This window comes from Peromyscus leucopus, chromosome 6, assembly GCF_004664715.2.
Source record: "Peromyscus leucopus breed LL Stock chromosome 6, UCI_PerLeu_2.1, whole genome shotgun sequence".
Taxonomy (NCBI): Eukaryota; Metazoa; Chordata; class Mammalia; order Rodentia; family Cricetidae; genus Peromyscus; species Peromyscus leucopus.
In genome coordinates this window covers 47,462,130-47,489,378 of record NC_051068.1, presented here as the reverse complement: position 1 = coordinate 47,489,378, position 27,249 = coordinate 47,462,130, and the positions used below count along the sequence as shown (strand labels likewise).

The 27,249-nt window shown below is 44.1% G+C and overlaps 1 protein-coding gene across 6 annotated transcripts; it reads left to right on the top strand.

Annotated features, from left to right (window-relative positions):
• The first annotated feature begins 1,341 nt into the window (after positions 1–1,341).
• B3galnt1 (beta-1,3-N-acetylgalactosaminyltransferase 1 (globoside blood group)) lies at positions 1,342–27,249 on the top strand. Of its 6 annotated transcripts, XM_037206656.1 has the most exons (5): positions 1,798–1,871; positions 8,093–8,255; positions 10,857–10,964; positions 22,447–22,512; positions 25,399–27,249. In XM_037206656.1, the coding sequence occupies exon 5, from the start codon at positions 25,495–25,497 to the stop codon at positions 26,488–26,490; it is 996 nt and encodes a 331-aa protein (XP_037062551.1). In that variant the 5' UTR covers positions 1,798–1,871; positions 8,093–8,255; positions 10,857–10,964; positions 22,447–22,512; positions 25,399–25,494; the 3' UTR covers positions 26,491–27,249. The 6 variants fall into 6 exon arrangements, with proteins under 6 accessions (XP_028723041.1, XP_037062553.1, XP_037062551.1 ...); XM_028867208.2 differs by lacking the exons at positions 1,798–1,871; positions 10,857–10,964 and adding an exon at positions 1,342–1,483; XM_028867209.2 differs by lacking the exon at positions 10,857–10,964.

Genomic DNA, 27,249 nt, shown 5'->3' with positions numbered 1-27,249 from the left:
AAATCGATAAAGATTAGATTAGATTTGAACAAGAGTGACCTCATGATAAGGGAAGGCAATAAAAGGGAAACCTCACCAATTAGGGTCGGGGCAGGGGTTTGTTTTTGTCTTTCCAGGAAAATAAAAACATCTAAAGACCTTTGGACAAATGAAGCACCAAAGAAAAGAAGAGAGAACCATCCAGAAAAAATTATCAAGAAGTGATCTGGCCTAATGGAATAAAATACTTCCTACAGGGTAAAATTTCATAAACCTTCCAAAATGTCTCTTTTTTTCTGGTTTCTACAGACATGTTAAACAGTCTTTATGTAGTCCTTATCTACACATTAGTCTTAAGTACTGTCTTTTATTGAAGGAATTTAAAACACTGTCCTCCAAAGAATTTTCAAAATCTTCGTTTGACGTATTACCTATTAACCACTAAAGAGAAATACTCTCCATTCTTGTTTATAATGGGAAAAAAAATGGAGAACACTTCTCCTTACTTCAGTGGTATTAGTTTTGAGAACACTGAGATTGTGTTTAAGATTTCATATTCTCCCCCATGGGAACCACCATGGAATGCATGAAGGAGTCCTACCATTGCATCAAACCTCTGGTTCAAGAACCTTCCAGCTTAAATTCTAGACCTAAAGGTAAGTTAAATCATGCTGGGGCTGGGGGTGGGGCAAAACATGAGACAAACTGAGCAACTTGCAAAAGTACTGCTAAGATAGGAAAACGGGTTGTGCTCTGTCAATATTCTACCCAGATTCATAGAGGCAACATTCCAACCTTTATTAGATCACTTTTCTAGGAAATCAGTCTGACTCTTTGACAACTGGGAAAACTTGAATATGGTGTCCATACTAGATGACGTTCTAGAATTCTAGTTTCTCAAAAGTAATAACGCCAATCTGCTTGTGTAGAAGTCATTGGTTTAGGAAATGTAATCTGAAGTATCTAGGAAAAGTGGGAAAGCCATTCTTGTAGATTGTTAAGTTGTTGAATTTTGCATGCATGTATGTAGGTGTGCACTGAAGGATTCTTCCCTTTGCAGTGGATTGAGGCCAAGCTGTTTACAAGAGACCAGAACGAGACTTTGTTTTCAGATGACTCTTGACAGGGGCCTAGGGCAAAAAACAAAAACAAAAACAAAAACAAAACAAAAAAAAAACCAACCAACCAACCAAACAAACAAACAAACAAAAAAACAGGGAATTTTATTTTGGAATGGAACTACCTCCACCCAAGGTCAGGGATAAGCAGGGCCAGTATAGTAACACCCAGCTATCATGACCCCTCCCTTCTCCCCCTCTCCCCTTCCCTCCCCTTCTCTCCCCCAGGGAAGCACGATTTGGGCGCGGCTGGCCAAGTGTCCACAGGAACAGACTGTTTCTAGAAGCAGTTGGGGGGTGAGCGGGTGCGGGTCGGGTGCCAGCGACTGACTCCCAGATCCTGCCACCCACACAGACCTTAGGAACCTTTCTTTCCCTGCACCCGGGTAAGGAGAACCGGCCCTCGGGAGAGAGCGAGGCATTCCTGCCCGGACTTCCTCCTCTCCTGGCGAGCCCTGTGATGAAATCCTGCCCCTTGGGCTATGTATGCGTGGAGGCGGCTTGTGGCAGAGGGCACGTGCGCGGCCAAGAGCAGGGGAATCTTAAGCAGACCTGCCCTGGAGCCCGGAGCCTGCGGCGGGCGATGCCAGCGCCCGGGGCCGAGGCCGACCACGGGGACAGCAAGGCCAACGCTGGGCCCCGCACGCGCGTGCGTGAGTGAAGGCAGCGCGCACCGGGCGTGCGTGCGGCTGCGGGGCGCCCGCGTGCGCGCGCAGGGAGCCCGCGCCGTCAGCATCGCAGCGGGAGCCGGCGGCGGCGGCGGTGGCGGCGGCGGTGAGTGCGGGGCGGGCGTGGCGGGAGACGGTTGGGCGGCGGCGGCAGAGCGGCCCTCCCGGGGCGCAGCCTTCCCGGGACGCGGGGGTCCCCGGCTCCGAGGCCCAAGGCTCCGCTCCCCGGCCGCTGGTCTGCGGAGCGCCTCCCCGCGAGCTGCCACGCCCTGGGCCCGCGGGCCTCCGCGGCTGCTCCCGGCCGGCTCTCGAGGCTCCGGGCGAGGGACCCGGGCCACTTGGAGGGACGCCGGTGCGCGTGGCGGGCCAGGTCGCCGCCCCTGCGAGCCATCCTGCCCTGCCCCCGGGCACTGTAAGCCTCGGGGGTGGCCTGGTTGTCACCGTGGGCCAAGGAGAAGCTGGGACTAGTGTCAGCACGCTGGTGGACCCGCAGCAGGCCCGGAGGAACGCACAGTCCTGGCGGGAAAAGGGCCGGTGGTCCCCTGGGTAGGAGAAGGCTTTATGGGGAGGGATGGCGGGGAAGATGGACCCGAGGAAGGGAGTGGGAGGTTTGGAAAGAGGAAGGGGAAAACTCCCAAGGATTAAGGCTCCATAATTAATAAGAGGTCTCAGTGAACATGCAAAGCCATTTGAAGGAAATCTTAGATGGAAGGGAGCCTCACTTTTTCAGGATGGAAAGGATGGTGCCAGCAGCTAGCACGGATAGCGGTAGTCGGTGTTCTTGAGTGCATGTAGAACTGACTACAAGGCCGGGTTTAATTTCGAGCCTAGTAGGAGTAGATTGTATTTTTCACATTGCCAGCCTTTGGGAGAAGCCGTTGCTTTGTTAGGAAACGCGACTGCTAAGGAAGAGATTGCCCAACCGTTTGTTTTGAAAGTAGGACTACTGGAACACATTTGTGTTTTAGCTCTGGGTGTTTGAGGTAGAAGCAGGGAGTTTTGCCATCTGAGATGTTGACACCTCATACCGAACTTCCATTACTCCAGAGAAGGGACCTACCTGGTACTGAGAGAATGAGTGTGGTGTTTTCTCTTTCGCGTTCAAAGGTTTGTTTAAAATGAATGACCATTGGGGAACTGCAGCATTGAAAATAGTCCGTTATCAAAAGTGTTGAAATACAATTCTCAGTTAGCCCATGAGACAAACAGAGAACAGAGACTTGAGGAAAGCATCAGGGCCTATCCAGAAACGAGGAGCCTGCCGAGGACTAATCACATATCCTAAAGCCGTTTGCCGGGGATAGAACATTGGTTTTAGCTGTCATAACGCTGCTGTTTTGATATAATACTTATTTTTAAAAAAGATTTTCTAAAAAAATTATGTGTGTTCTGTCTGCATGTATGTACGTGCACCAGAGGCATGCCAGGTCAGAAGTGGGGCGTTTCATCCGGTAGAATTGGAGTTACAGATGGGTGTGGATCCACCACATGAGCACTGGGAACTGGATTCCAGTCTCCTGAAGGAGCAACAAGTGCTCTTAACTACCAAGTCATTTCTCCAGCCCCGAGATACAGTATCTTCTTACATTCAGTTGTTTGCAGTAATTCTACTTTCCTAAAGCACAGGATACAGAAATGTCTCCCCCACCCCATACACACATTTATCTATTGTTTAATCTGAAACTGTATACATGGATTTAACGAGTTTTTGATTTGTATTTAAAATTTATCCAGGTTAGTTGGAAATGCCCATTAGGCTGCCCTGTCTGGCTTTTGGGTATCATTGACATAAGCTGCCAAATTTAGTATATTCTGGTGGGCTTCTTTCCCCAGAAGGGTTGAAGAGGTGCAGGATTTAAGCTTTACTAAATCATTTTGGATAATAATGCTTTCCCCCCAAAGTTGAATTTTTCTTTCTTTAATTCATAAAATACTGTGGTACTTTAGGAAAACTCGATAACTTGGCAGATCATCTTCAACCTCAAGTTTAGAGTAAATTCTTTATTCTTCAGCAGATGCTTTACTTTTCCTCTGGGTGAGGTGGGTGACATACCTCCCCAGCCTCCAGCTCTACTCTGTCATAGTGAAGGTGGGATCTCATTTCAGAACAGGCCTTTATCCTGTTTATCTCTGTATCATCCGGGAGAAGCACACTTGCCTGGTGCAGCACACTTGCTGTGTGATAGGAACTACTGTATGGTAAAGAGCCCCGTGGTACCATCTCATGGGTAAGGTCAACTGAACCAGACACTCTTAAATGAACATACCCAACAGATGTTTTCAGAATTACAATTCAGCAGGCTGTGGGGCAACATCTCCATGGGGGGGTGTGGAAAATGATTTTATTTTAATACAAGTTGTATAAGCATTGATTTGCTTTTAGTAGCAGGATTCTTGCCTTATTGTGAATTAGAGGGAAGGGGAGGTAAAGGGGGGAACTAGGGCTAGCCCCAAGAGCTGTAGAAGATTTCTGCTTCTTGAGGCCCTGTGATATTATGGAGTAAATACCAGAAAGCCAAATCAGATTATAAATGTCCTCTGTCATGTGTCTCTGACCCTGAACATAGTTAACTAGGAAGTCAGACCTTTTGCCGTCCTGTTGTATACACAGCTGAGGTAACAGTGCCCAGCGGGGTCTGCCCCCCCCCCCCCAGAACCATGTCATGTAGGAAATATGTGACTGGTTAGTCTAGGGACTCCTTTTCAGCTGTGTGACTCCTTTGGGTCATGAGGGAAAAAAGACAAGGCAAATCTCTGGAGATTTTATTAATGCTTTGAGGTATGAGTTTCATGAATCTAGGTAGGGCAAATATTTCCAAACTGATATCTGTTTGATAAATATAGTCAGTCTTTCGGGTGCGTAGGTTCTATATTCATAGATTCTGCCAACCATGGAATAGAAATATTTAGAAAAACAATTGTGTGTCCTAAAATGTACAGTTTGTAAGTGTTGCAGCTCTGAGGGGAAAGGGTTCTCCAACCACGGAATAGAAATATTTAGAAAAAAATTGTCCTAAAATGTACAGGTTGTAAGTGTTACAGCTCTGAGGGGAAAAGGTGTCCTGGCAGTCAGGAGCCAATACCACAATGTCACACTGCACAATAAAGCTCACACCAGAGATTTATTGGCACAGACACAAGAGGGTGGCTGCCACTCTGCAGACAAGAAGCAGGGAACTGAGCAGGAGGCAGCCTTCATGTGGGGCAGTGGTTCTCAACCTGTGGGTCACTCCTTGGGGTTGAACAACCCTTTCACGGGGGTCACCTAAGACCATCAGAAAACGCAGACATTTACCTTGAAAGTCATAACAGTAGCAAAATTACGGCAGTGAATGATTTTATTTTCATTGGGGTTCACCACAACATATTAAAGGAGGAACTATATTAATGGGTCATAACATTAGGAAGGTGGAGAACCACTGATGGTGGGCTTCTTGGAGCAGAGCTTTCCAGGGTGGGGATTGGTGGGATTTCAAGTCCTGAGCTTGGGGTGAGCTTAGGGATTGGTGGGATTTCAAGTCCTGAGCTTGGGGTGAGCTTAGGGATTGGTGGGTTAGTATGGCTTGGGGGGAGGGATTGGTGGGATTTCAAGTCCTGAGCTTGGGGTGAGCTTAGGGATTGGTGGGATTTCAAGCCCCAGAATTGAGCTCAGTCTTTTTACTCTGTAGGGCAGAGTTTGGCCACCTGAGTCTGGAGAGGCTGGCTGGGTCCAGCCTTCACAGCTTTACAGTGTTCTGTGGATGGGGCCTGAGGGTTAGAATTCCTCAGGGGCAAGGCATGGCCACTCAGGTGCTCATTCAAGGGGCTTACACAGACATTCCTTTCTTATCATTTTCTAAACAATATGTAGAACCACTGTGCACATCACATGTACATTGTAGACTCAGTGGTTAAGAGCATTGGCTACTTTTCTGGAAGACAGGGGTTCAATTCCCAGCATCCACATGGCAGCTCACAACTGTCATTAACTCCAGTTCCAGGGAGGTCTGATGCCTTCTTCTGGCCTCCACGGGCACTGCTCATATGTGGTACACTTACATACATGTAGGCAAGACACTCCTACACATGAAATAAAAATAAAATCTCAAAATAATACAAGGATCTGCATAAGTTCTATGCAAATATGGCACTGTGTTTTTACAAGGCACCTGAGCATCCTTGAGTTTTGTTGCCTGTGGTTCCATTGTTTTAACCCAAACCAAGAGTCAAGTAGCCAAGATAGACATATGACCTGCAAAGAAAATATTTACTGTCTCGCTTTTTGTGGCAAAGAAAATCTGCCTTTGGACAGAATATAGGATTCTGAAAAATTACCAAGCTGTACACTTTGAATATACTCGTACAAGTTAGAATAAAGACATACCATTGCCTTTAAAACATTTCTTCAGTCTGCAGCCACCTAACCCACCAAGAATCTGGAGCTTCTAACAGTGTTCTCGGATCTGGAACTATATTTGGCTACTGGCTTAGTTATAGAATTTGGTTTTGAAATACAGTTACTCAGTTACTTTTTATTGTGCGTGTGTGTGTGTGTGTGTGTGTGTGTGTGTGTGTGTGTGTGTGTAGGCGCTATCTCGATTGTTTGCTCTTCACTTTTTTTTTTTAATTTTTCGAGACAGGGTTTCTCTGTGTAGCCTTGGCTGTCCTGGAACTCACTCTGCAGATCAGGTTGGCCTTCAACTCATAGAGATCTGCATGACGTTGTCTTAAGTGCTGGAATTAAAGTTTGCGACACTACCACAGGTGTGGGCACACACATGTCATGGTGTATATATGGACGTTGATAGACAACTTGCAGGATAAGTCAGTCCTCTCTGTGTACCATGCGCTTTAGTAGATGGAAATCAGGCTATTATATCTGGTTTGGTGGCAAGCATCTCTACCCACTGATCCATCTTACCAGCTCTCACCTTACTTATTTGAGACAGTCTTGCACTGAATCTAGAGCACACTGGTTTGGTCTGACTGATTGGCCAGAAGTCCCAGAGTTCCCCTTGCCTCCCAGTGCTGGAGATTACAGGTGCTGCTGAACCTAGGTCTTTACATGGGTGCTGGAACCAAAACTCAGGTCTTCAGGCTTGCTGCAACTGAGCCATCTTCCCAGGCCCCCTGCCCCAAGAAAAAAGATTATCATAGTATTAAAATCGTACTAGTTTCTCTGTCTTAGTGTAGCTGTGTAACGTGCACCTTTATTGGGCGTCAACACAGTCTGAGAGCACAAACTTGGCTCCCTGCCCTTCACACCGATCCCTAATTTGAAGACATTTGAACCAGAGACCTTTCCGATTTTCTCTAGATGGGTTTCACTCATGAGGTGCAGGTGAAACTTGGAGTCATAAATCTTCTGCCTTACGCTATGTTGAGTGGCAGCAATTTGAGGGGTGTGCTTTTCTTCCACACTGCTATCTTAGCCTCTAACACAAGTTAGCCTGTGAGATGCATGGATGAATTAGTGAATGAAAGATTTACAGTTAATAAAGGACAGACAATGGCTTAGCCTGGTGGAGAAGATGGATGACAGAGATCTGCGCCAGTCCTGATGCAGGGCAAAGATGGAATGTTAGCTGGAGCAGCTCTCGTGTGCCCTTCTGGTGGGTAAAGCTTTACCCAGCTTTCAGATGTATTTTGCTGTAACCTGCTTGATGTGTGAGCTCTTTGCTCCTGTTTCCAGTCTCGCTGCCCTGGTAGCCTTCTCCCTTTTCCCCTGGCTGCTCTGCCATATGTCACTCTCAGTCTGTCCATTCTGAATGCAGAGATGTACCCTTTCTGGCCCCGCTGGTCCCTACCCAGGAATCTAGAGGCTCAGGGACCTGGGTGTGAGGTCTGACTCCCAAGCAGGCACCTTGCTTTGGAAAATTGGGCACAGTATTTGGAGTTTAAAAGCTTCAGGTTGTAGGTCCATCTGTTTGTGAGCTGTTTCAGTCTTTGAAAACCTAGTGTTGCATAATGTTCCTTTATAAATTGCCATAGACTTCTACAGAGCTACTTTGCTTTAAAAGCAAAGCAAAACAAACAACAACAACAAAAATAAGAACATCACTCCCTCCAACATAAAATCCTAACCTCACTACAAATGATCAAGAGTGGGTGGAGTCTTTATTAATGAGTAACATTATGCATAAAGGTGGGCAGAAGCAAAATGAAAAGTGCATGTGAATGTTAGTTCCTGCTGCTTTTGATTCTGTCTTCTTCTTAGTCCAAGGACCCGCACACCCCAAGCCCCGCGTCTAGAATAAACCCCCGGGTACTATCTTCAGGGTTGCTTTAACTACATGAAAACATTCTTGGTAAACAGTACATAATGCTTGTAAACTTTTTCTTTAACAGCCCGCTCATCTTCTACCCAGCACGTAGAGGCAGCAGGCTTCCATTCCCATCAGGCTTGGATGAAAGCCCTTCTCCCTGATGTCTCAGAACACACCTGACTCTGGTGCAGCAGCAGCCAGCTGGGACTTCAGGCGCAGAGCTGAGACACGGCAGCGAAATGACGGTATTTAAACTCACTGCCTACTGAAATGTGCAACAGTCTCAGGGAGGGTGCTCAGTGTGGGTGGTTCCTTAAAGTCAATGGATACTTCCGGTTCATTGTCAACAAGTAAGCAGTTTAGGAGCTGGAGAGATGGCCCAGAGTGAGAATGAGTACTGTTCATGTAGAGGGCCAGTGTTTGGTTCTGAGCACCCCGGTCAGGTGGCTCACAACCACCTGTAACTCCAGTTCCAGGGAATCCAATGCCTTTGGCATCTGCAGGTATCTGCACTCAAGTGCACACGCACGCGCACACACACACACACACACACACACACACACACACAGAGTTAAAGGTAAAATCTCTTTAAAAATCGAGCAATTAAAACTTGATATAAACACGAAGCCACATTCCAAGCATCTAGCGTCTGTCTTTGGATATGCAATTTTCCGTTTTGTTCATAAGGATCTTTAAGCACCCAGCTCTCATCATGGAATCTAATTTTTGTGTTCTCTCGGGTTTCTGTGGACCTTCTCTGGAGGAACCCTAAAACGGTGCAATGAGGTTAGTCTGATGGGTTAGACAGTCTTAGTGAGTGTCTGCTGGTTTCTGATGGTCACTACTTTGTCCTTTGTCCTTAATGCCTGTGTACATAGTGCTCAGCAACATTTTCAGGGTTGCTTGGGATATAGATTCATTAACATTATTCCTTCAGCAATTTCCGCTTGGCTGGGGAAAGGTTGTTGGATGGGAAGGTTTTTGTAAAATGTCTGGGTTAAGAATTTGGAAGAGCTGAATGTGATTTCATGGAAAGAGAATGTGTCTGTATCCAGATATTCCTTTGAAGGTCTGATTCAACTCTGACCACTTTCCATCACAAAGGAAGAATAAAGGGGAGGCCCCACTGGAGGAAAGCAGGAGGCTAGCAGGCCAGGGGGATAAGGGCTGCTGCAGGGTAGTAGTTACAGATTCCACTGGGACAGGCAGAGCACTCAGAGCTCCAGACCTGCACTGCCTGCTCTGAGTCCCTAAGTACTGGGTGTGAACCCCAGGCCCCTTACCTAGAAGTGAACTGTTACAGTCTTAGTGACTGATGTAGATGGTTACCACGTCATCACACAAATAGAAACAGGAAGAAAGCTTACCTGCTGCAGCGCAAGACCAAGCTGTGGGTAAAATGATAGAGAGGGGAGAATGTAAAGACGGGAAATAGAGAAGAAAGGAAGTCTTCTTAATGTGAAGCTTTTCTTTGCTCAGACAGAGTAAAATGTATTTCATTTTTCAGCATTATTAAATTACCAATATATACCAGTCGCTCTCTTGAGTAGATAAAAGTCAGTTTCCCATGGACGCCCAGCTGTGCTTCAGTGAGGAGACAAATGTAAACTTACCAAATGTGAATAGCAGGCTGGCGAGATGGCTGTGTTGGACATCAGGACCCACACGGTGGGGTGAGAGGACTGACCCCCACAGTTGTCCTCTGACTTCTACATGTGTGCACTGGCGTGTGTGCAGAATAATTGTGAAAGTTTACTGGTAAGAGTCTTGTATCTGTTTATAAATTGGGCCTGTTACACAAAATTAGGCTGTATCTGTTGAGCTGGATAGATTTGTGTCAGCTTGACACAGGCTAGCATCATCTGGGACATGGGAACCTCAATTGAGAAAATGCCTCTATAAGATCTGGCTGCAAGCAGCATGGCATTTTCTTAATTAATGACTGAAAGAGGAGGACCCAGCACATTGTGGGTGGGGCCACCCCTGAGGTGGTGGTCCTGGGTTCTATAAGAAAGCAGGTTGAGCAAGCCATGAGGAACAAGCCAGTAAGCAGCACTCCTCTTTGGCCTCTGCATCAGCCCCTGCCTCCAGGTTCCTGCCCTGCTTGAATTCCTTCCTTCAGTGATGAGCACTGCTGTGGAAGCATAAGCCAAATAACCCTTTCCTCCCCACCTTATTTTTGGTCATGGTGTTTTATCACAGCTTTGCCCTATTTGTTAGATTTCTGGGGCACTCTTGGCTTTGTCCTACTGTGTAAATTCTTGAGGCCACTTAGGCATTGCCATACTGTTAGTCCTAGTGGCCCTTCCTCTGTACTGGGCTCTTGGCTTCCCTCTGGGGTGCTGGTCCCTCCTTTCTGGACTCATGCTCTTACCGGAACCTCTGCATCTCATTCCATTCCCTTGGTAAGCCCCTCACTTCTCCAGGACCCCTGCTGACTGTGCCAGAATTCTTGGCGTTAAGTTGGGATTCCTTACTATGCTTAGATCTGAGTTCATTCCCCTACTCACTGATGTCTTAAGACTTTAGGATAAGTTGTAATCTCTGAGTTCAGTCATTTACAGAAGTGTGACCAGGCTCACAAAGATGCTTGTGTGATCTCTCTGCCTTGTCCTGGTCCTGTTGACTTAACCAAACAAACCTCCCCTCCCCACTGAGCGCTCAGTCTTGTTATCCATGGACTCTGTGCTTGGATGACTTGTTCACAGTCTCATCTATTTGGTGGGTGAGATCAAATAACAAAATAATTCTCTTTGTAATACCATTTGGACAAATACTCTTGATAATAAAGACAGCAAGCCAGAGACCCTGGGCACACTTCCTCAACCCTCATGGTCTTTTCACAGACTTCTACCACATCAGAGGCTTATAAAACCAAGGGCCTGCCTGGAAGCTGAGGAAAGACTGAGTTATTTTGGTGTTCCCAGTTAGAGTGGACTTTCTTCTCCCTTGTGGTAAGATATGAACTCACCTTCTTTAGAGGGGAGAGATTATGTAGTTCTTTGCCTTTTTTTTTTTTTTTTTTTTTCCCCTACAACTCCACTCCAAGAAGCACTTCTGTGCCTTCTTGGGAAATAGTTTCCAGACTACATGCCTCAAGTCACCTTTTCTTGTTCCATATCTGTTTGTCTCCTGCTAACTCTAGTGCACTTCAAAAAAAATTATACTCACATAATGTTTTCTGAGTATGCCTATTGTGATGAGGTCATGTGTTACGGCGATATCGTCAGTGTGTTTCCTGTAACCAAACCAAGGGGGAGGTACTACTAGACCTCCACGGAGGATCCCTTTGGGAGGCAGTTGTTTTAAATAAATGTCCCTACTGTGTTCTAGAGGAGGGAACTTAAGTTCTGCAGCTGTGTGTCTCTAATACTGGGGAGCTTGCTCTTGGAGATAGCAGGACTTGGGGGGCCCACAAAAAGTCACAGGGACCCAGAGCTGAGACAGGGAAAAACACAGAGGCTGAGTCCTGACATTAAGGTGTTCTCGGGTGCTAGACAGGTCACCACCAGTGGGAAGTCAGCTGCCACAGCTCATTTGAGATTGCTATACCCCATGGGAGACTGGAGACCCTGGCTCCCTGTGTCTTAATGCCTGTTCTTTCTACCTGACATCCAGGCTTGCTTTTCTTTGCCTTAGGCAAAGTACTCTTTGACCCACTTTTTCTCTGCTTTTGCTCAAGGTCCTGGGTCTAGTCTGACTTCTCTGAACTCAACATTAAGTCTTGAAAAGGGTGTAGGAATAAACATTTTTAATAAAAATGATTTCTGTATGATTATGCTTTGTTCCAAGTTAAGATTGGAAGCCTAGGCAAACTATGAAAGGAATAAATTACTTAAGATATGTAAGGGAAGAGATTTAGAGATGATAAGTGTATGATAATTAAAGGTTATTAAAATTTTAAAGGCCAAAGTTCAATCAAGTCTCTAAATAGAGTTCTCATAAGATACTGATCTACTCTAGGTAGCATTTATAAGGACTAGCTTAAAGGAACACAAATGTATGTCTAATCAAGATTATTTTAATATGTTTGATTTTATTTACGTTTTATTTAAATGTTACACAAAAGTTAAAATGACCAGCCTGGCATAACTGACCTGGGTGCTCAGTAGCCATGTTTGGACCCGTACCTATGTGGACAGCAGAAAAGGAAGGATTAATGTTTCTGACATTGCCCTTCAAAGTCACCTAAGTCCCAGGTGACTTTGGAACATCTCTCAAAGGATCCTGCAGCTCTGACAAGTTACCTTTCCTCTGGTTCAGAGAAGCCATGGAGACTCTGAAATTTAGGTCCTAAGCACTGAACATTCTACAAAGAAGAGAGTTCATACAGCAGATGCCTGCATGGTTTCCAGGAAAAGCCCCAGTCAGCAAGGCCTCAACTCATCCCTAGCAGATGATAAAACTGGTTTTCAAAAAAAAAAAAAAGGGCTAGAGACCTCCACCCTTTGCCAAGGGGAGAGTTGGTATAGGCATAATGGGTCTGCGTTGAGGAGGCACCATTTGCAACCAGTGCTAGGTGGCTAACCCTTTGCAGAGCCTGGCACATGTGCCCTTTTCTTTCTGAGCTAGGGCTCCTTTCAAGCCCAAGTGCCCCGTGGAGATCAGATATCCAACCAGTCGTAACAGTTAAAAAAAGAAAAAAGAAAGGAAGAAAGAAAGAAAGAAATTTTATATATGTTTTATAATTTAAACATCCAGCAGAAAAGTATAACCAAAGATTAAAATAATTGATTATGTATGTATGTATATGTGTGTGTGTGTGTGTGTGTGTGTGTGTGTGTGTGTGTGTGTGTAAAATACACTTTAATATAGACAAATGATCCATGCCTTAAAGGCCTCCCTATTAAATAATCCTGAGAATGGCCCACTAACATGCCAGATAGAATAATACATCCTCTTTGGATGTAATCAGATTATAGGACTCTGATACTTTTTCTAACTGCAAACAAAATATTTTTAAAATATTTACATATTTTAGACACACACAAACAAAACAAAACAAAAGACTCCCTCTTTGTATATTCTTGATATTTCTGCCAATGTGTCTCTTGCTTACACAAAATCAGACTAAGACTGTGTCAAACACCACATCTCAGAGTTGATCCTGCATCAGTCAAATTCCATATATCTCTGTCCCTTTGATCATTCCTCCAATGCATAGAAGTCAACAAGAGAGGAGACCTTGACTCTTGTGCTCCCATGTCAGTTGGAGATAGCCACATGACCTGATGTCCAGCTCCTAAATGATTTTAGAGTCTCAAGTTTCAAAGGAAAGATGTTAGATATCTGGCTTGAAGGCCATGAAAAAGGACAACACTCTCTCTGCAACTTCTTTCAAAATTTCTGATACCAAAGATGCCTCAAGTCCTCCTGGTTAGGATACTGCCCTTGTCCAGCAAAAGGTAATTACAAAAATGACATCTATACCTTCTTTTTCACCTATCTAATAAAAACAAAGGAGGGAATGTCTTATGGTTTGTAAACCTCCATTTTGGTTGAACTATGACAATTACCAAAACTAAAGTAGTTTGGTTTTCAGAACCAGTTACGTGTTTCCCTTGATTCCTGCCCTGTCTACGCTGTGGACTGCAAGAGGTGTTTATCACCTAACATTCTTGAACTGACTTACTGGCTGCCCCGGCAGTGGCCAACCATGGGCCCCAAAGGAAACCTTTCAATCTCCCTGACCTACTCTTACCTGTAATTACTCTAGCCTGGAAGTCGATGCTGGACCCTGATTCTTACACAGCTTTTTTTTTCCTGCACAAAAGCCTATACTATGGTTTAGTTGTTCATTCCCTTCCCTGTCTTCCTCCCTGTGAGCCTTACAGGGCTCAGGATGTTTGATGTGAAATAAAATATGTCTATACAAATTAGTTATTGTTAATAACTCACTTCAGGTTGAGAGTGGAAACCTTCAGTCTTCATGCGTAAAGGCTGCAAGGCTGCTTACTGTGTGTACCATGGCTTACTTACTTTAAGAAATGCAGAACCATGTCCCACAGTTGGTCACAAGGGCCTCTATAGGGTAGGAAACAGTGGTCAGGCAGCAGACTCCTGAGGTCTACTGTCCCCGAAATGGGACATGCAGAGTCCTATTTGAATTTTTCCACCTCGTGTGAGCCTGTGGCTCTGCCTGAGCCTTGTTTCCTCCAGTTGAATTGGGAGGAAAGCACATCTGTTGATGAGGCTCTCATGATGGGAACTGGTTGGAACCACTTGGTGCTCCTGTCACTACAGCTGGGCCCTGAGTTAGCTGGTTTGTGGAGACATCTGCCTACACTGACTGTGACAGTCACAGCTAGGTAGAATGACCTGCTAGGTTCTCAGGTGTGACTTACAAAAAAGGACACGAGTTCTAAGAAGAAATAATGGACAGAACACTCTTGTAGCTCCACAGAGATGAAAAACCAGAGCGTGAACAGAACACTAGAGCATCCCCTCAGCCCTCTCACATCTGTTTCTTCCCCTGGGGCACCAGCAGTCTGTGTTCTACCACTGTCTGCTCTTCAGCCTTGTGTGGCTGGGAAGCACAGTGTCTGCTCTTCTTGGTCCCTGGAACAGCACACCAGGTAGCAGTTGGTTCCTTGTAAGTAACAATGCTGTTGGTGTTTATCTCCAACTGCAAGAGGGTATTTGGGTGGTTCCCTTGTTGGAGTTAGTTGAAATAGAGTGCTGTTAGGAGCTTTGTTTATTTTGGGAGGATCCTTCAATCATGAGGACTTGGACCCATTTACACATTACTTGGTGGTGTTTTGTACACACACATTAACGTAAGTGTTCTACTAGAATGGACTTGCTGTGTCACAGGGAAAATAAATGTTTAATTTTTATTGAAACACATCAAAGTAATTGAGTTAATGTATTTACTTCAAACCATTACTTAAAATAATTAATAGAAACCATTTCAATGGGATGTCTATAAAGGTTTTCCAGGACCAGATTTCTCTGAATGTTTTCCTCCCTACCAGAGACACTGACAGCTAAAATAGATTCTTTGTGTAAATAATTTGATAAACATTGCATATTATATCCTTAGAGAATACATGTTGAAATCTCAGAGACACCCTCCATTGAAAAAAAGTAGTTTAGGTTTGTTTGAATTACTTCCAGATGTTTTTGTCCCAGACACTTCTAAGACTGCTACATCTGTGGATTAGAGGCAGCTGCATCTGAGAATGAGCAGAAAGTGGAAGAGGGTGGACATTTTGGGCTCAGTAACTGAGATGCCAATTCCTTCCGTGAGGATGGTGATTGAGATACTGGCATGCATTATGGAAGAGGGCAGGAAGGTTGTAAGAGCTGAAGGCTAGGTATAAGGGACATGGCACCTGCCATCATGAACATATGCTATAGATGCCTGCACATCAGGCCCATTCCATCATGGATGGGGAAGGGTCTCATGAAGCCCTACCCTTCCAGGAAGAGCTTTTGGCAGTTAGTATTACTGCAGGAAGGGGAGCGGTTACAGGAGTTATTTTCTTCAGTGGTGTAACCACCAGCTAAGTTGCCCACGTTCCAGTAAATAACACCCTACCCATGTTCATAATGTGGCCCTAATTAAACTCAGAGGGTTAAAAAGAAGCAAGAGGAGGTAGACTAGTTGGGAAGAAGAGGGGGTCAGCAGAAGTGGGAGGGGGTAACAGAGGGTAATAGGGTGTGAGCATGATCATAGTACACTGGATAAATATAAAAAGTTATAGCCAGGCCTAGTGGCACACACCTTTAATCTCAGCACTTGGGAGGCAGAGGCAGATGTGTCTGTCTCTATGAGTTCATAGCCAACCTGGTCTACATAGTGAGTTCCAGGACAGCCAGAGCTACAAGGTGAGACTGCTCCAAAACAAAACAAAATACAACCAACCAAACAGTATATATATTTATAAAGAATAAGTAAAGCAATTTATTAAAGCATTTACAGCTTGTGACATTAGAAAGTATTGCTTTCACCTGTCTTCCGATCTACCCGTTAGTTTAGTCCATTATCATCATAGAGGGAAGTATGGCAGTACACAGAAGACATGGTGCTGGAGAGGGAGCTGAGCGTTCTCCATCCACATCAGCAGGCAGCAGGAAGAGAAAGACACTGGGCCTGGCTGGAGCATCCAAAACCTCAAAGCCCGCCCCCAGTGACACACTTCCTCCAACAAGGCCACACTTACTCTAACAAGGGCACACTTCTTAATAGTGATACTCCCTATGAGGGCCATTTTCATTTAAACCACCACACATAAATATATTTTAAAATTTCTGTTCCTTCTACTACAAAAGTTGGTATGATAGGGTCAGTGAGATGGCTCAGCAGATTAGAGCTCTTACCACCAAGCCTGACAAACCAGACCTACGTGATAGGAGACAAATGACCCCCACAAATTGTCCTCTGACTTCCATGTGTATGTGAGCACATGAACACACACGAACACATGCGTGCAGGAGAAATAAATGTAAAAAGTGTTAGTATTGTTTATTCCACCTCTAATTTCTTTACTTCATATTGTCTAGAAGTCTTTTCATACCCATATATACAGAATATCTTTGCTATTTTTGTTCCCTTTTTAATAGCTGTGTAATATTCCACATTTGGATTCATGTGTCATACGCCCTCATTGGTGATGACTTGGGTTTTTATAATTATTTTCTCTAGCAGTGTTGCAGTGGATTATGTTGTAAAAACACATCATTTCAGACATACACAATTGACCATCAACAAAAAGGTATATTTCATAGTCCATAGAAGTCTTACCATTTTGTACTCCATCAGAAAAGTATGCAGAAGGGAATCTAACTCTTTAATTGTCTTATTACTGAACTACTTAAAAATAAACACAGGTATCCTGGCACTCCTAACAATGTATGGCTTTTAAAAACAGGAAACTTGAGATTTTAACAGCCTTATTGGTGTGTAATTCATACAGTCATAAGTTATTTCGGATATATAATGCAGTGGTGTTGCTAAGTTTAATGGTGTGGAACCGTCTCCACTATCAAATTCTGAAGCTATCGTCATCTGTCCCTTCCCTCAGGCCCCTCTCAGGTTAGTCTCTGACCCCTTACCCACTGCTACTGTGCTGGCTCGTCTGTGCCAGCTTAACACAAACTAAAGTCATCTGAGAGGAGGAACCTCAACTGAGAAAATGTCTCCATAAGGTCCAGCTGTAAGGCATTTTCTTAATTAGCGATTGAGAGGGAGGGCCCAGCCCATTGTGAGTGATTCCATCCCCGGGCTGGTGGTCCTGAGTTCTAGAAGAGCAAGCCAGTAAGCAGCTCTCTCCTGGCCTCTGCATCAGTTCCTGCCTTCAGGATCCTGGCCTGTTTGAGTTCCTGTCCTGACTTCCTTCAATAGTGAACAGTGCTGTGGAAGTGTAAGCTGAATAAACCCTTTCCTCCTCAACTTGCCTTTTGGTCATGGTGTTTTGTTGCAGCAATAGAAACTCAAAGTATGGCACTTACTTACCCTACTGCTATAGGGTTTTCCCTTCCTGGATAGTTCATGAAAATGCAGTAATACAGTATGTGGTGCTTGGTATCTGGCTGCTTTTAATTGACATTTTTTATTTCATGCACGTCAAGAACTCTTACAACTAATGTATGTAGCAAAGCTCTACTTTACAGTGAGCAATACCCCATCACATAGCTGTTACTACATTGTCTTTATCGAAGGACATTTCCTTCTGTTCTAGTTAATGTTATCATGCTTAAAAAAGAATTATACTTCTTGAAAACCTCTTGCCTAGATTGTCTTCAGATTTCCCTAGGACTCAAACTAGAACCACACATCACAGCTCTGTGTCCTTATTCTCTTAATAATCTAGAGTCTTAGATTATCTAGAGTCATGGCAGTCTCAGTAGGAGACCATGCTGGTTGTTTCATAGTCTCACTGTTTGTTAAGATTACTTCCACATGGTGTGCATTAGCTTGCTCTGTCATCTGAGCTCTTATGACATTGGATCAGACTACTGTTAGATAGTTTTGGCTAGGATGCATCAGAAATAACACTGGACACTTTACCTTCTCTCATAAGGAGACAGGCACTCTTCTGTCACTTACAAGGTTGCCATAGTTAGTCAGGTTAGGGTGACCCTCATCTTCACCCTCATTTCCAGCATGTGCTTTGTAGTAGTTCAGTACTTGTACAAAAGGAGAATTTTGTGGGTTCTTCACACCATATACCAACTCCCTCAGCCAGCCTTCCATCCGATGAGCAAAATGCTGCTTCCTATCAGCACTTGAATCAGTTTTGTGAGATGTTGCAAAATGATAGTTTTGTAATTCTGTGATTTCAAATATGTCTAACTTTAGTTTTTCTATAAATAAGGCCACCTCCTTATCAACTAGAATTGTTTCCTTAAAGTATGCATCATTCTTTAAAGCAGAAAAACATACTTCCTGCCCCTACACCAGGAAATAATTTTCAAAATAAGACTTGGTGAACCACTAAGTTGTTGAAATGTACTACATTGCTGATGGTCAGTTTCAGATTAAAAAAATAATTTACAATGTGATCGAGACTCTCTAAGTTTATGGGTTGTATTTGTAAGTGTGTGTGTGTGTGTGTGTCTGTGTGTGTATGTATGTATGTATGTGTGTGTGTGTGTGTATTTATGTGTGTGTTGTGTGTGTGTGTGTGTGTGTGTGTGTGTGTGTATGTGTGTGTTTCTGGAAGTTGAGCCAAGCAGTCACACACACTAGGCAAGCTTTCTACCACTGAGCCATATCTCCAGCCCTAAATAGATTTTTTAAAACATGTGTTTTTCAAGTTATACTTCTGGAGTTAATAACATTGGAGTTAATGTTGTGGGTAAAGAATGTAGCCTGAGGGCTGGAGAGATGGCTCAGAGGTTAAGAGCACTGACTGCTCTTCCAGAGGTCCTGAGTTCAATTCCCAGCAACCACATGGTGGCTCACAACCATCTATAATGAGATCTGGTGCCCTCTTCTGTATACATAATAAATAAATAAATCTAAAAAAAAAAAAAAAAAGGGGAAAAAAACAAAACAAAAGAGAATGTAGCCTAGCCAGGCGGTGGTGACGCATGCCTTTAATCCCATGCCTCCCATGCACTCGGGAGGCAGAGGCAGGCAGATCTCTGAGTTCGAGGCCAGCTTGGTCTCCAAAGAGAGTTCCAGGAAAGGTGCAAAGCTACACAGAGAAGCCCTGTCTCGGAAAAAAAAAAAAAAAAAAAAAAAAAAAAAAAAAAAAAAAAAAAGAAAAGAAAAAAAAAATGTAGCCTGTATTGGGTGTTTTAGGATTGCCAAGTGGCATATGTGTCTCAGTTAGGATTACTACTACTATGATGAAACAATATGTCCCAAAGTGACTTGGGGAGGAAAGGGTCTGTCTATTTGGCTTACATATACTGAATCACAGTCCATCAAGAGAAGCCAGTGCAGGAACTCAAACCCAGTAGGAACCTGGAGAGAGGGGTGCTGCTTACTGGCTTGCTCTCCACGATGTGTTCAGCCTACTTTCTTTTTTCTTTTCTTTTTTTTAAATTTTTTTTTTCGAGACAAGATTTCTCTGTGTAACAGTCCTAGCTAGCTGTCCTGGAACTCACTGTGTGGGCCAGGCTGGCTTCGGATTCACAGAGATTCGCCTGCCTCTGTCTCCTGAGTGCTGGGATTACAGGTGTGTGCCACCACCATCCAGCCTTCAGCTTGCTTTCTTATAGAACCCAGGACCACAAGCCCAGGGTTGGTGACACCCAGAGTGACCTGGGTCCTCCCACATCATCACAGATTAAGAAAATGTCCTACAAGCTTGCCTACACCCCAGTCTTATGCAGGCATTTTGCCAATTAAATTCATTCTCTAGCTGAGGATTGTTTCAACTCTCAGTTCTCCTGCCCCTGCCTCTCAAATACTGGGTTTTCAGGTACTTGTGGCCACACTCAGCATTTCCTTTTCTTTATGCACTTGTTTGAATCTGTAGATGCCGAAGGCCAACTGTATTTCTTCTTACTTTTATTGGGAAAAAAGGTGCTAATGTTTTTTATCAAATCAGAATTATTGATATATCTACAATGCAGCCTTTATACCTAAGGATCAAAACGTTTCAGAAGAAGGAAAGCTTGTAAGAGTCAGAGGGCCAGAATGACTGCTGCAAGACACTGTCTTGTGTATATGACAGGGAAGTTGTACCCATGAAATCCCAGTGTAATCTCCTAAACATGACCTACATACTGCGAACACCAGCTGACATGCCAGCACAGATACAGGAACTCTCACAAGACCTCGCCCCGATATGAAGGCTATAGGCAATTAATTTCTGCTAAGAGAATCAGACTTCTCCAAGGACAAGCCCCCGAAAGGCTATCTAAATCATAAGTGGTTAGCCCTAAATATATACACATATAAGCAACACTAAGATGGATTTAATAGGATAAACTCACACATACACATACATACGTACATACATACATACATGCACGCATGCATGTATGCGTGTGTGTGTGTGTGTGTGTGTGTGTGTGTATGTGTGTGTGTACATAAATAAAAGATCAGATTGAGAGGGAGTGAGGAGGACAAGGGAGGAGTAGAGGGGAGAGGAAGATTTAGAAATGTTGTAAATAAAATGCTCATGTATGAAATTCTCAAAAAAAAAAGATTGCTGGCCAGTGAGGTAGGTCAGTGGGTAACCGTTTGTCACCTGATGGCCTGGGCTCCATCCCCAAGACCCACTTCTCTACCAACTCCTGGAAGTTGTTCTCCAGTTCCCAGCCATGTGTGTGCCAAAACAAACAAATGTAATTTGAAGATTAAAAAAAAATAATAACAGGGGTTGGGGATTTAGCTCAGTGGTAGAGCGCTTGCTAGGCGTAAGGCCCTGGGTTCGGTCCTCAGCTCAAAAGAAAAAAAAAAAAAGATATTCATCTGATCTGCAACACTCATTCTTACTTTTCATTGCTGGGTTTATCTATTAGTGTCTTTGGCTGTTTTCTGTTGCTAGAATGAACTGTTTGTGGATAGGTCAGGTTTAGGAAACAGATATATTTAGCTCATGGGTCTAGAAACCAGAAAGCATGGTGCCAGCATGAGTTGGCTTCCCAAGAGGGCCTGTCTGCTGTTTTACATAAAGCACAAGGAAACAGTATGTGTGTGGGCACACGTGTGCAAGAGGGGCTGAGGGAGCGGAGAGGCCACTTTGTAACAGCTAACGAGATGACTAACTCCTGTCATTAGGAACTATATCAATTCCTTTGTGAGGATGGAGCCCCTTCCTCTGGTATCTCTTAAACTCCATTGCATTGGGGGCCAAGCCCCAACATGGGTTTTGGTGGGGACAGACTTCAGATACAGCACTTGGAGAGAGCCAGGGAAAATCTTGACGCCCAGGGCAACACCCACTTGTCAGCCCAGCACTTGGGAGGCTGGATGGTGTGGGATTGGATTTATAAACGGATGTTCCAGACTTTCTTCCTGTACTGTAGTGTCCCAAACCGGCAGGAACAAGGATCCCGAACAAGGAGGTGTTGAGTGGGAGCAGCAGAGATGAGAAACAGAAAATGAAAACTAAGGAAGACAAAAGCAATAGCCGGGACCAGGGAGTCTTGCAGAAGCCGATGACTTTTGCCAAACAAGCTTTTGCTGTTTTTCTTTTTGTTTTTCAAGACAGGGTTTCTCTGTGTAGCCCTGGCTGTCCTAGAACTTGCATTGTAGACCAAGCTGGCCTCGAACTCAAGAGATCCGCCTGCCTCTGCCTCCCAAGTGCTGGGATTAAAGGCGTGCGCCACCATACCTGGCCCAAGAAGGTTTATTGAGTACAGCTTCTTACATCATTATGTACTGTCTGCAGGAGGAAAAAGGCAAGATCAGCAGAGAGCTAAGGTAGACAGTGTCGGGAGAGAACGTGGACTACCTCAGACAGCTGCCCAAGGACTGAGAACCACAGCCCAGGGCAAGAGCGGGGTCTCCAGAAGCCGCAACCTTGACTCCTTTGGAGCACTGGCTCCAGCCCGAGACCAGCTTTGCCGAGCCGGCTCCCGTCCTTTCCTCAGGACCACTAAGGATTCTCGGGCCGGTCTGGCTCCCTACACTGACGCTTTTTTTTGTGTGTGTGATGTAGCTTTATGATTGCTAAGTTAGGTTTTCTTTGGGTGCTTTTGTTGAACTCTGGCCTTTACACATTTACATGCACACATGCAGTCACATCCACATCCACATCCACATCCACATCCACATCCACATCCACACACACACACACACACACACACACACACACACACAAACAAACAAAACACAGTGGCTATAAAGAGTTGTTTCAAATAGATACTTTGTTAGCAACAAATTTTCTTGGTTTCTTTTAAATGCTACTCACATAGAGTACATGATGCGAAAGGTTAGCCGTGGACTCTAGACCTAGTTGGTTGATTGGCATTTTCCTGGTGCAGACTTTCCTGTTCCTTAAGTTTTAAACACTTTGTGTTTTGTTTTAGGTGTGCGCCTTGTAAGTAGCATATGGCAGAAATTTAGGCCAAGCCGCGAAAGCCCCTGTGGTCAAGGTGAGCTGTCGCCCCCACACCGATGTCCGTTTGCATTTCCAGCAGCTGTCTTGTGTGTCTTCTGTTTGCCATGCATTTCTCTGCTTCCCCGTCTCCTTTCCATCTTCCCGATAATCGGTGCCTTACTTTGCTTGTTTTTCTCTCATTCAACTGAGAAGGTCTATGTCCCATAGCTAGTCTACTGGTTATGCTGAAGGCTTATATGTATTCTGTTTAAATTTCTTTAAAATTTGTGTTTATAGTTTAAATGTTTTATTAGTATTTTTTATCTTTGGGGCATAAGTGTTTGCTTGCGAGTATGAAAGTGTACCGCATGTCTGTCCCCACAGACCAGAAAGGACGTAAGATCCTCTGAAACTCGAGTCACAAGGGTTGTGAGCCATGTGGTGGTGGAGCCAAACCTGGTGCTCTGCAAAAGCAGCAAGTGCTTTAATCCCTGTGCCATCTCTCCCAGCCGCATGTGTGAGTGAGTGAGTGTGTGTGTGTGTGTGTGTGTGTGTGTGTGTGTGTGTTTGTGTGTGTGTAGACTAGAGGTCAACATCAGGACTTTCCCTCAGTTTCTCTGCACAGTTTTTAGACTGGCTCCCTCACTGAACCTGGAGCTCACCGGTTTGGTTAGACTGGGTGGCTGGCGAGCTCAAGGAATCAACTTGTCTTTACTTAGCCATCCCCCACCCCAGTGAGGTTACCAACATGGGACACTGGGCCTGCCATATCTGTGAGTGGTGGGAATCTACACTCGGTCTTCATGCTTCCTGCCAAGCATCTCACCAACTGAGTCTTTTTAACCTGGTTTTCATTTCACTTTGTGTATGTGGACTAGTTTACTGAGTGTATGGGGGGAGCCTGGGGTTAGTGTGTAACTGTTTGAAGCTCAGAGGTTGACATCAGATGTCTTCCTCAGTCATTTTCTACTTTATTTTTTTTCCCAGAGATTTTGTTTGGTTTTAATTTTGTAGGTCTGGGGATTGAACTCAGGGCTCTGTATTCCGCTCAGCAAGCGATCTACCACTGAATCCCAGCATTGCCCTTTCGCCCTTCTTCTTGAGTCTGTCCCCACTGAATCTGGAGCTCACTGATGGGGCTAGCCTGCCTGGCCAAGCTCCAGGGCTCCTCCTGGCCCTGCCTCCTCAGACAGGAGGATAGGAACGTGTTGCCGTATTTCTGTCATCCTGTCACTGAGGAGGCAGTGTTCGTGTGTAAGCGCTTAGTCAGCTGAACCAGCAGCTTTCCGTAGCCCAGTGGGTCTCAACCTTCCTAACGCTGCGACCCTTTAATCCAGTACCTCATGCTGTAGTGACCCCCAACCATAACACTATTGCTGCTTCATAACTGTAATTTTGCTGCTGTTACGAATCATAATGTAAATATCTGTGTTTTCCGGTGGTCTTAAGTGACCCCCATGAAAGGGTCGTTCAACCCCCAAAGATGTCAGGTCCCACAGGTTGAGAACCACTGCTCTGGGTTCATCCTTATTTCACTACTTGGAAAAATTACTTTTCTTCTTCCTTGTCTATTTCCCTTCTTATACCTGTGACTACAGTCTTTAGTATCTTTCAGTAACCCTTTGCTCTACCTTTGCTTCTTGCATTCTGTTTCTTCATATTAAAAGAGATCTTTTAATAGTCAGGCATGATTGTGCATGCCTTGAATTCCAGCACTCTGGAGGTGAGGGCAGAGGTGAGGCAGGTACAGGTAGATCTCTGGGAGTTGAGTCCTAGTGTTTTTGAAAATATTCTTTGTATTTCATGTGAATACTCCAGAATTCACTTACCTCTGGAGGGGAGCTAGGACAGGGCAACACTCAGGCTCCCACAGGGTCAGTACACTTAGTGGAACTTGATGCCGCGCAGGCACAAAATCTAGCTTTTTGGCTTTGTTTTTATTTACAGCACTAACACAGGAAATCCAAAGCAATGTGTGTATAATCCAATGTATGTATAATCCAATAATACAAAAAGGAAGAGAGAGATCTCCCAGGACCCCAAAGACAAGACCATTGACTTGGTGGAAATATCCTTGCAGATACCTTGCTTTGCATATGTGCACATAGAATTCTAGGTGTTTATCACTCTATCCTTTCAAAGGAAACATACATTATGTATATTGCTCCATATTTCAGTCAGTGACATGAAGGAATTATGGGAAACAAAATTGCAAGTAATGAGTGAAGATATCCTGTTGAATGATGGAGCCATAATTTCACTTCAAAGGTTTCCTAGTGATAGACTTTAAATCATATTTTTCTGTATTATAAAGGACCCACACAGTTTTCTGATTAATTTTTGAGGATAAATTGGTAGCAGTGGTGTTGCTTGAATTGGACACAGTCTGGAAATCCTGCTCAGAATGCGTTCAGAAGACAAGCAAGACCAGCTTACTTATTGAAGCATAATAGCCAAGCTATGGGATCAGTTGGAGAGTCCAGTGATGGATTAGTGGATAAAAACAGTGTGGTAATCTACAAGATGGAATATTATTCAGCTATAAAAGGTTAGAATTCTGACATTTGAAGCAACATAGAGTAAAATGAGCCAAGAACAGAAAGACAGATATTTCTAGCTCGTAATTGTTTGTGGAGTATTTTTAGCTTCCATCTTTCTTTTGACTTTTATTTTTGAGACCAGGTCTCTCCAAGTCACCTAGGCTGGCCTTGAACTTGTGATTTTTTTTTTTGCTTCATCCTCCCAAGTAACTGGGATTACAACTATTTGAACTGAATGAGAGGTGTTTTTGAAAATGATTCCTAGGTCTATTTTAACCTGGGTCTCGATGTGCCCCTCTGGGTGGTGGTTCATTTGTGTGATAAATGCAGCCAGGCAGCCTTAGGCCAGGCTGTCTACTTTTGATTGGAATTTTCATTCTCCATTCTTTCTTCTTGACTAGATGGCATCAACTGAAGTGTGTTGAAGTGGTGGACACTCACCCAGCCTTTTCCCATCTTGTTGAACCTGTGCCTTCCGTACTTCTGAGCTGCTGTGGATGGCCCCGGCTGTCTTGACTACTCTTCCCAATAGGATGTCACTGAGATCGCTCAAATGGAGCCTCCTGCTGCTGTCCCTGCTGAGCTTCCTGGTGATGTGGTACCTCAGCCTTCCCCACTACAATGTCATTGAGCGCGTGAACTGGATGTACTTTTATGAGTATGAGCCAATTTACAGACAAGACTTTCGCTTCACACTGCGGGAACATTCCAACTGCTCTCACCAGAACCCATTCCTGGTCATCCTGGTGACCTCGCGTCCTTCAGATGTGAAAGCCAGACAAGCAATTAGAGTTACTTGGGGTGAAAAAAAGTCCTGGTGGGGATATGAGGTTCTTACTTTTTTCTTACTAGGCCAGCAGGCTGAAAGGGAAGACAAAATGTTAGCGCTGTCCTTAGAAGATGAGCACCTTCTCTATGGCGATATTATACGGCAGGATTTTTTAGACACATACAATAACTTGACCTTGAAAACCATTATGGCTTTCAGGTGGGTGATTGAATTTTGCCCCAAAGCCAAGTACGTCATGAAAACAGACACTGATGTTTTCATCAACACCGGCAATTTAGTCAAGTACCTTCTGAACCTGAACCACTCAGAGCAGTTTTTTACAGGTTATCCCCTAATTGATAACTACTCCTATAGAGGGTTTTTCCAGAAAAACCATATTTCCTATCAGGAGTACCCTTTCAAGGTGTTTCCCCCCTACTGTAGTGGGCTGGGCTACATTATGTCTGGTGACCTCGTGCCGAGGATCTATGAAATGATGAGTCACGTGAAACCCATCAAGTTTGAAGATGTGTATGTGGGGATCTGTTTGAATTTGTTAAAAGTGGACATTCATATTCCGGAAGACACAAATCTTTTCTTTCTTTATAGAATCCACTTGGATGTGTGTCAGCTCAGACGGGTGATTGCAGCCCATGGCTTTTCTTCCAAGGAGATCATCACATTTTGGCAGGTTATGCTGAGGAACACTACATGCCATTACTAAGGCCGTACTTCATACTTCTAGGGAAGGGAGGATGCTTTGGAGAGTGGGTCAGAATTCAGTGTGCTGGATTCCTAACTGAGACTCACAGAGCATACCAAGTTTACAGCTCCAAGGCATAAACTTACAAGTGATTTGTTCTCACAAAATTTAACTTGATCCTTTAAAAGTGATAGAGGGGTTAAACATACAGCAGACAAAGGGTTCTGCTAGTAAAGTCAAAGGGCAAACAGTCTGGATGACTCAGTTTATAGAGTAGAATTTCTTAAGATTTCCCTGAGAGAAAAGCTAACTAACCCACAGCAACAAAACAGTGTGGATTTGTATTTATTAGATAGTCTAGTCACATAATGGTTCAGTGTGTATCTTAGGTGGTTGTTATTAAGATAGATAGATGATAGATATATACACATACATATATATTTCTTGTAGAAAGCTTTAAAGAAGTTATACTGAAGAAAATTTTATTTGTATTGTTTTCATTCACAAAATACTTGACAATGTGGTATTTCAGAGTTATCAAATAGTATTCAATGTTATTTCAGTTTTCTAAGTGTTTAAAGGTTATGGTGGTTTCAGTATTATATAGTGAATCACTTCTCATATTTGAGTTTTGTTTTATTTTCCCCACTGCCCAGTTTAACTTTGAAAGTCCCATTAATGTGCCATCATAGCTTATTACTGACTGTCAGTAATCTGTTGAACTTTGTTACATATTTTATTGTAGAAATATGGAGAATTAAAGCAAGAGAATTCAAGTTT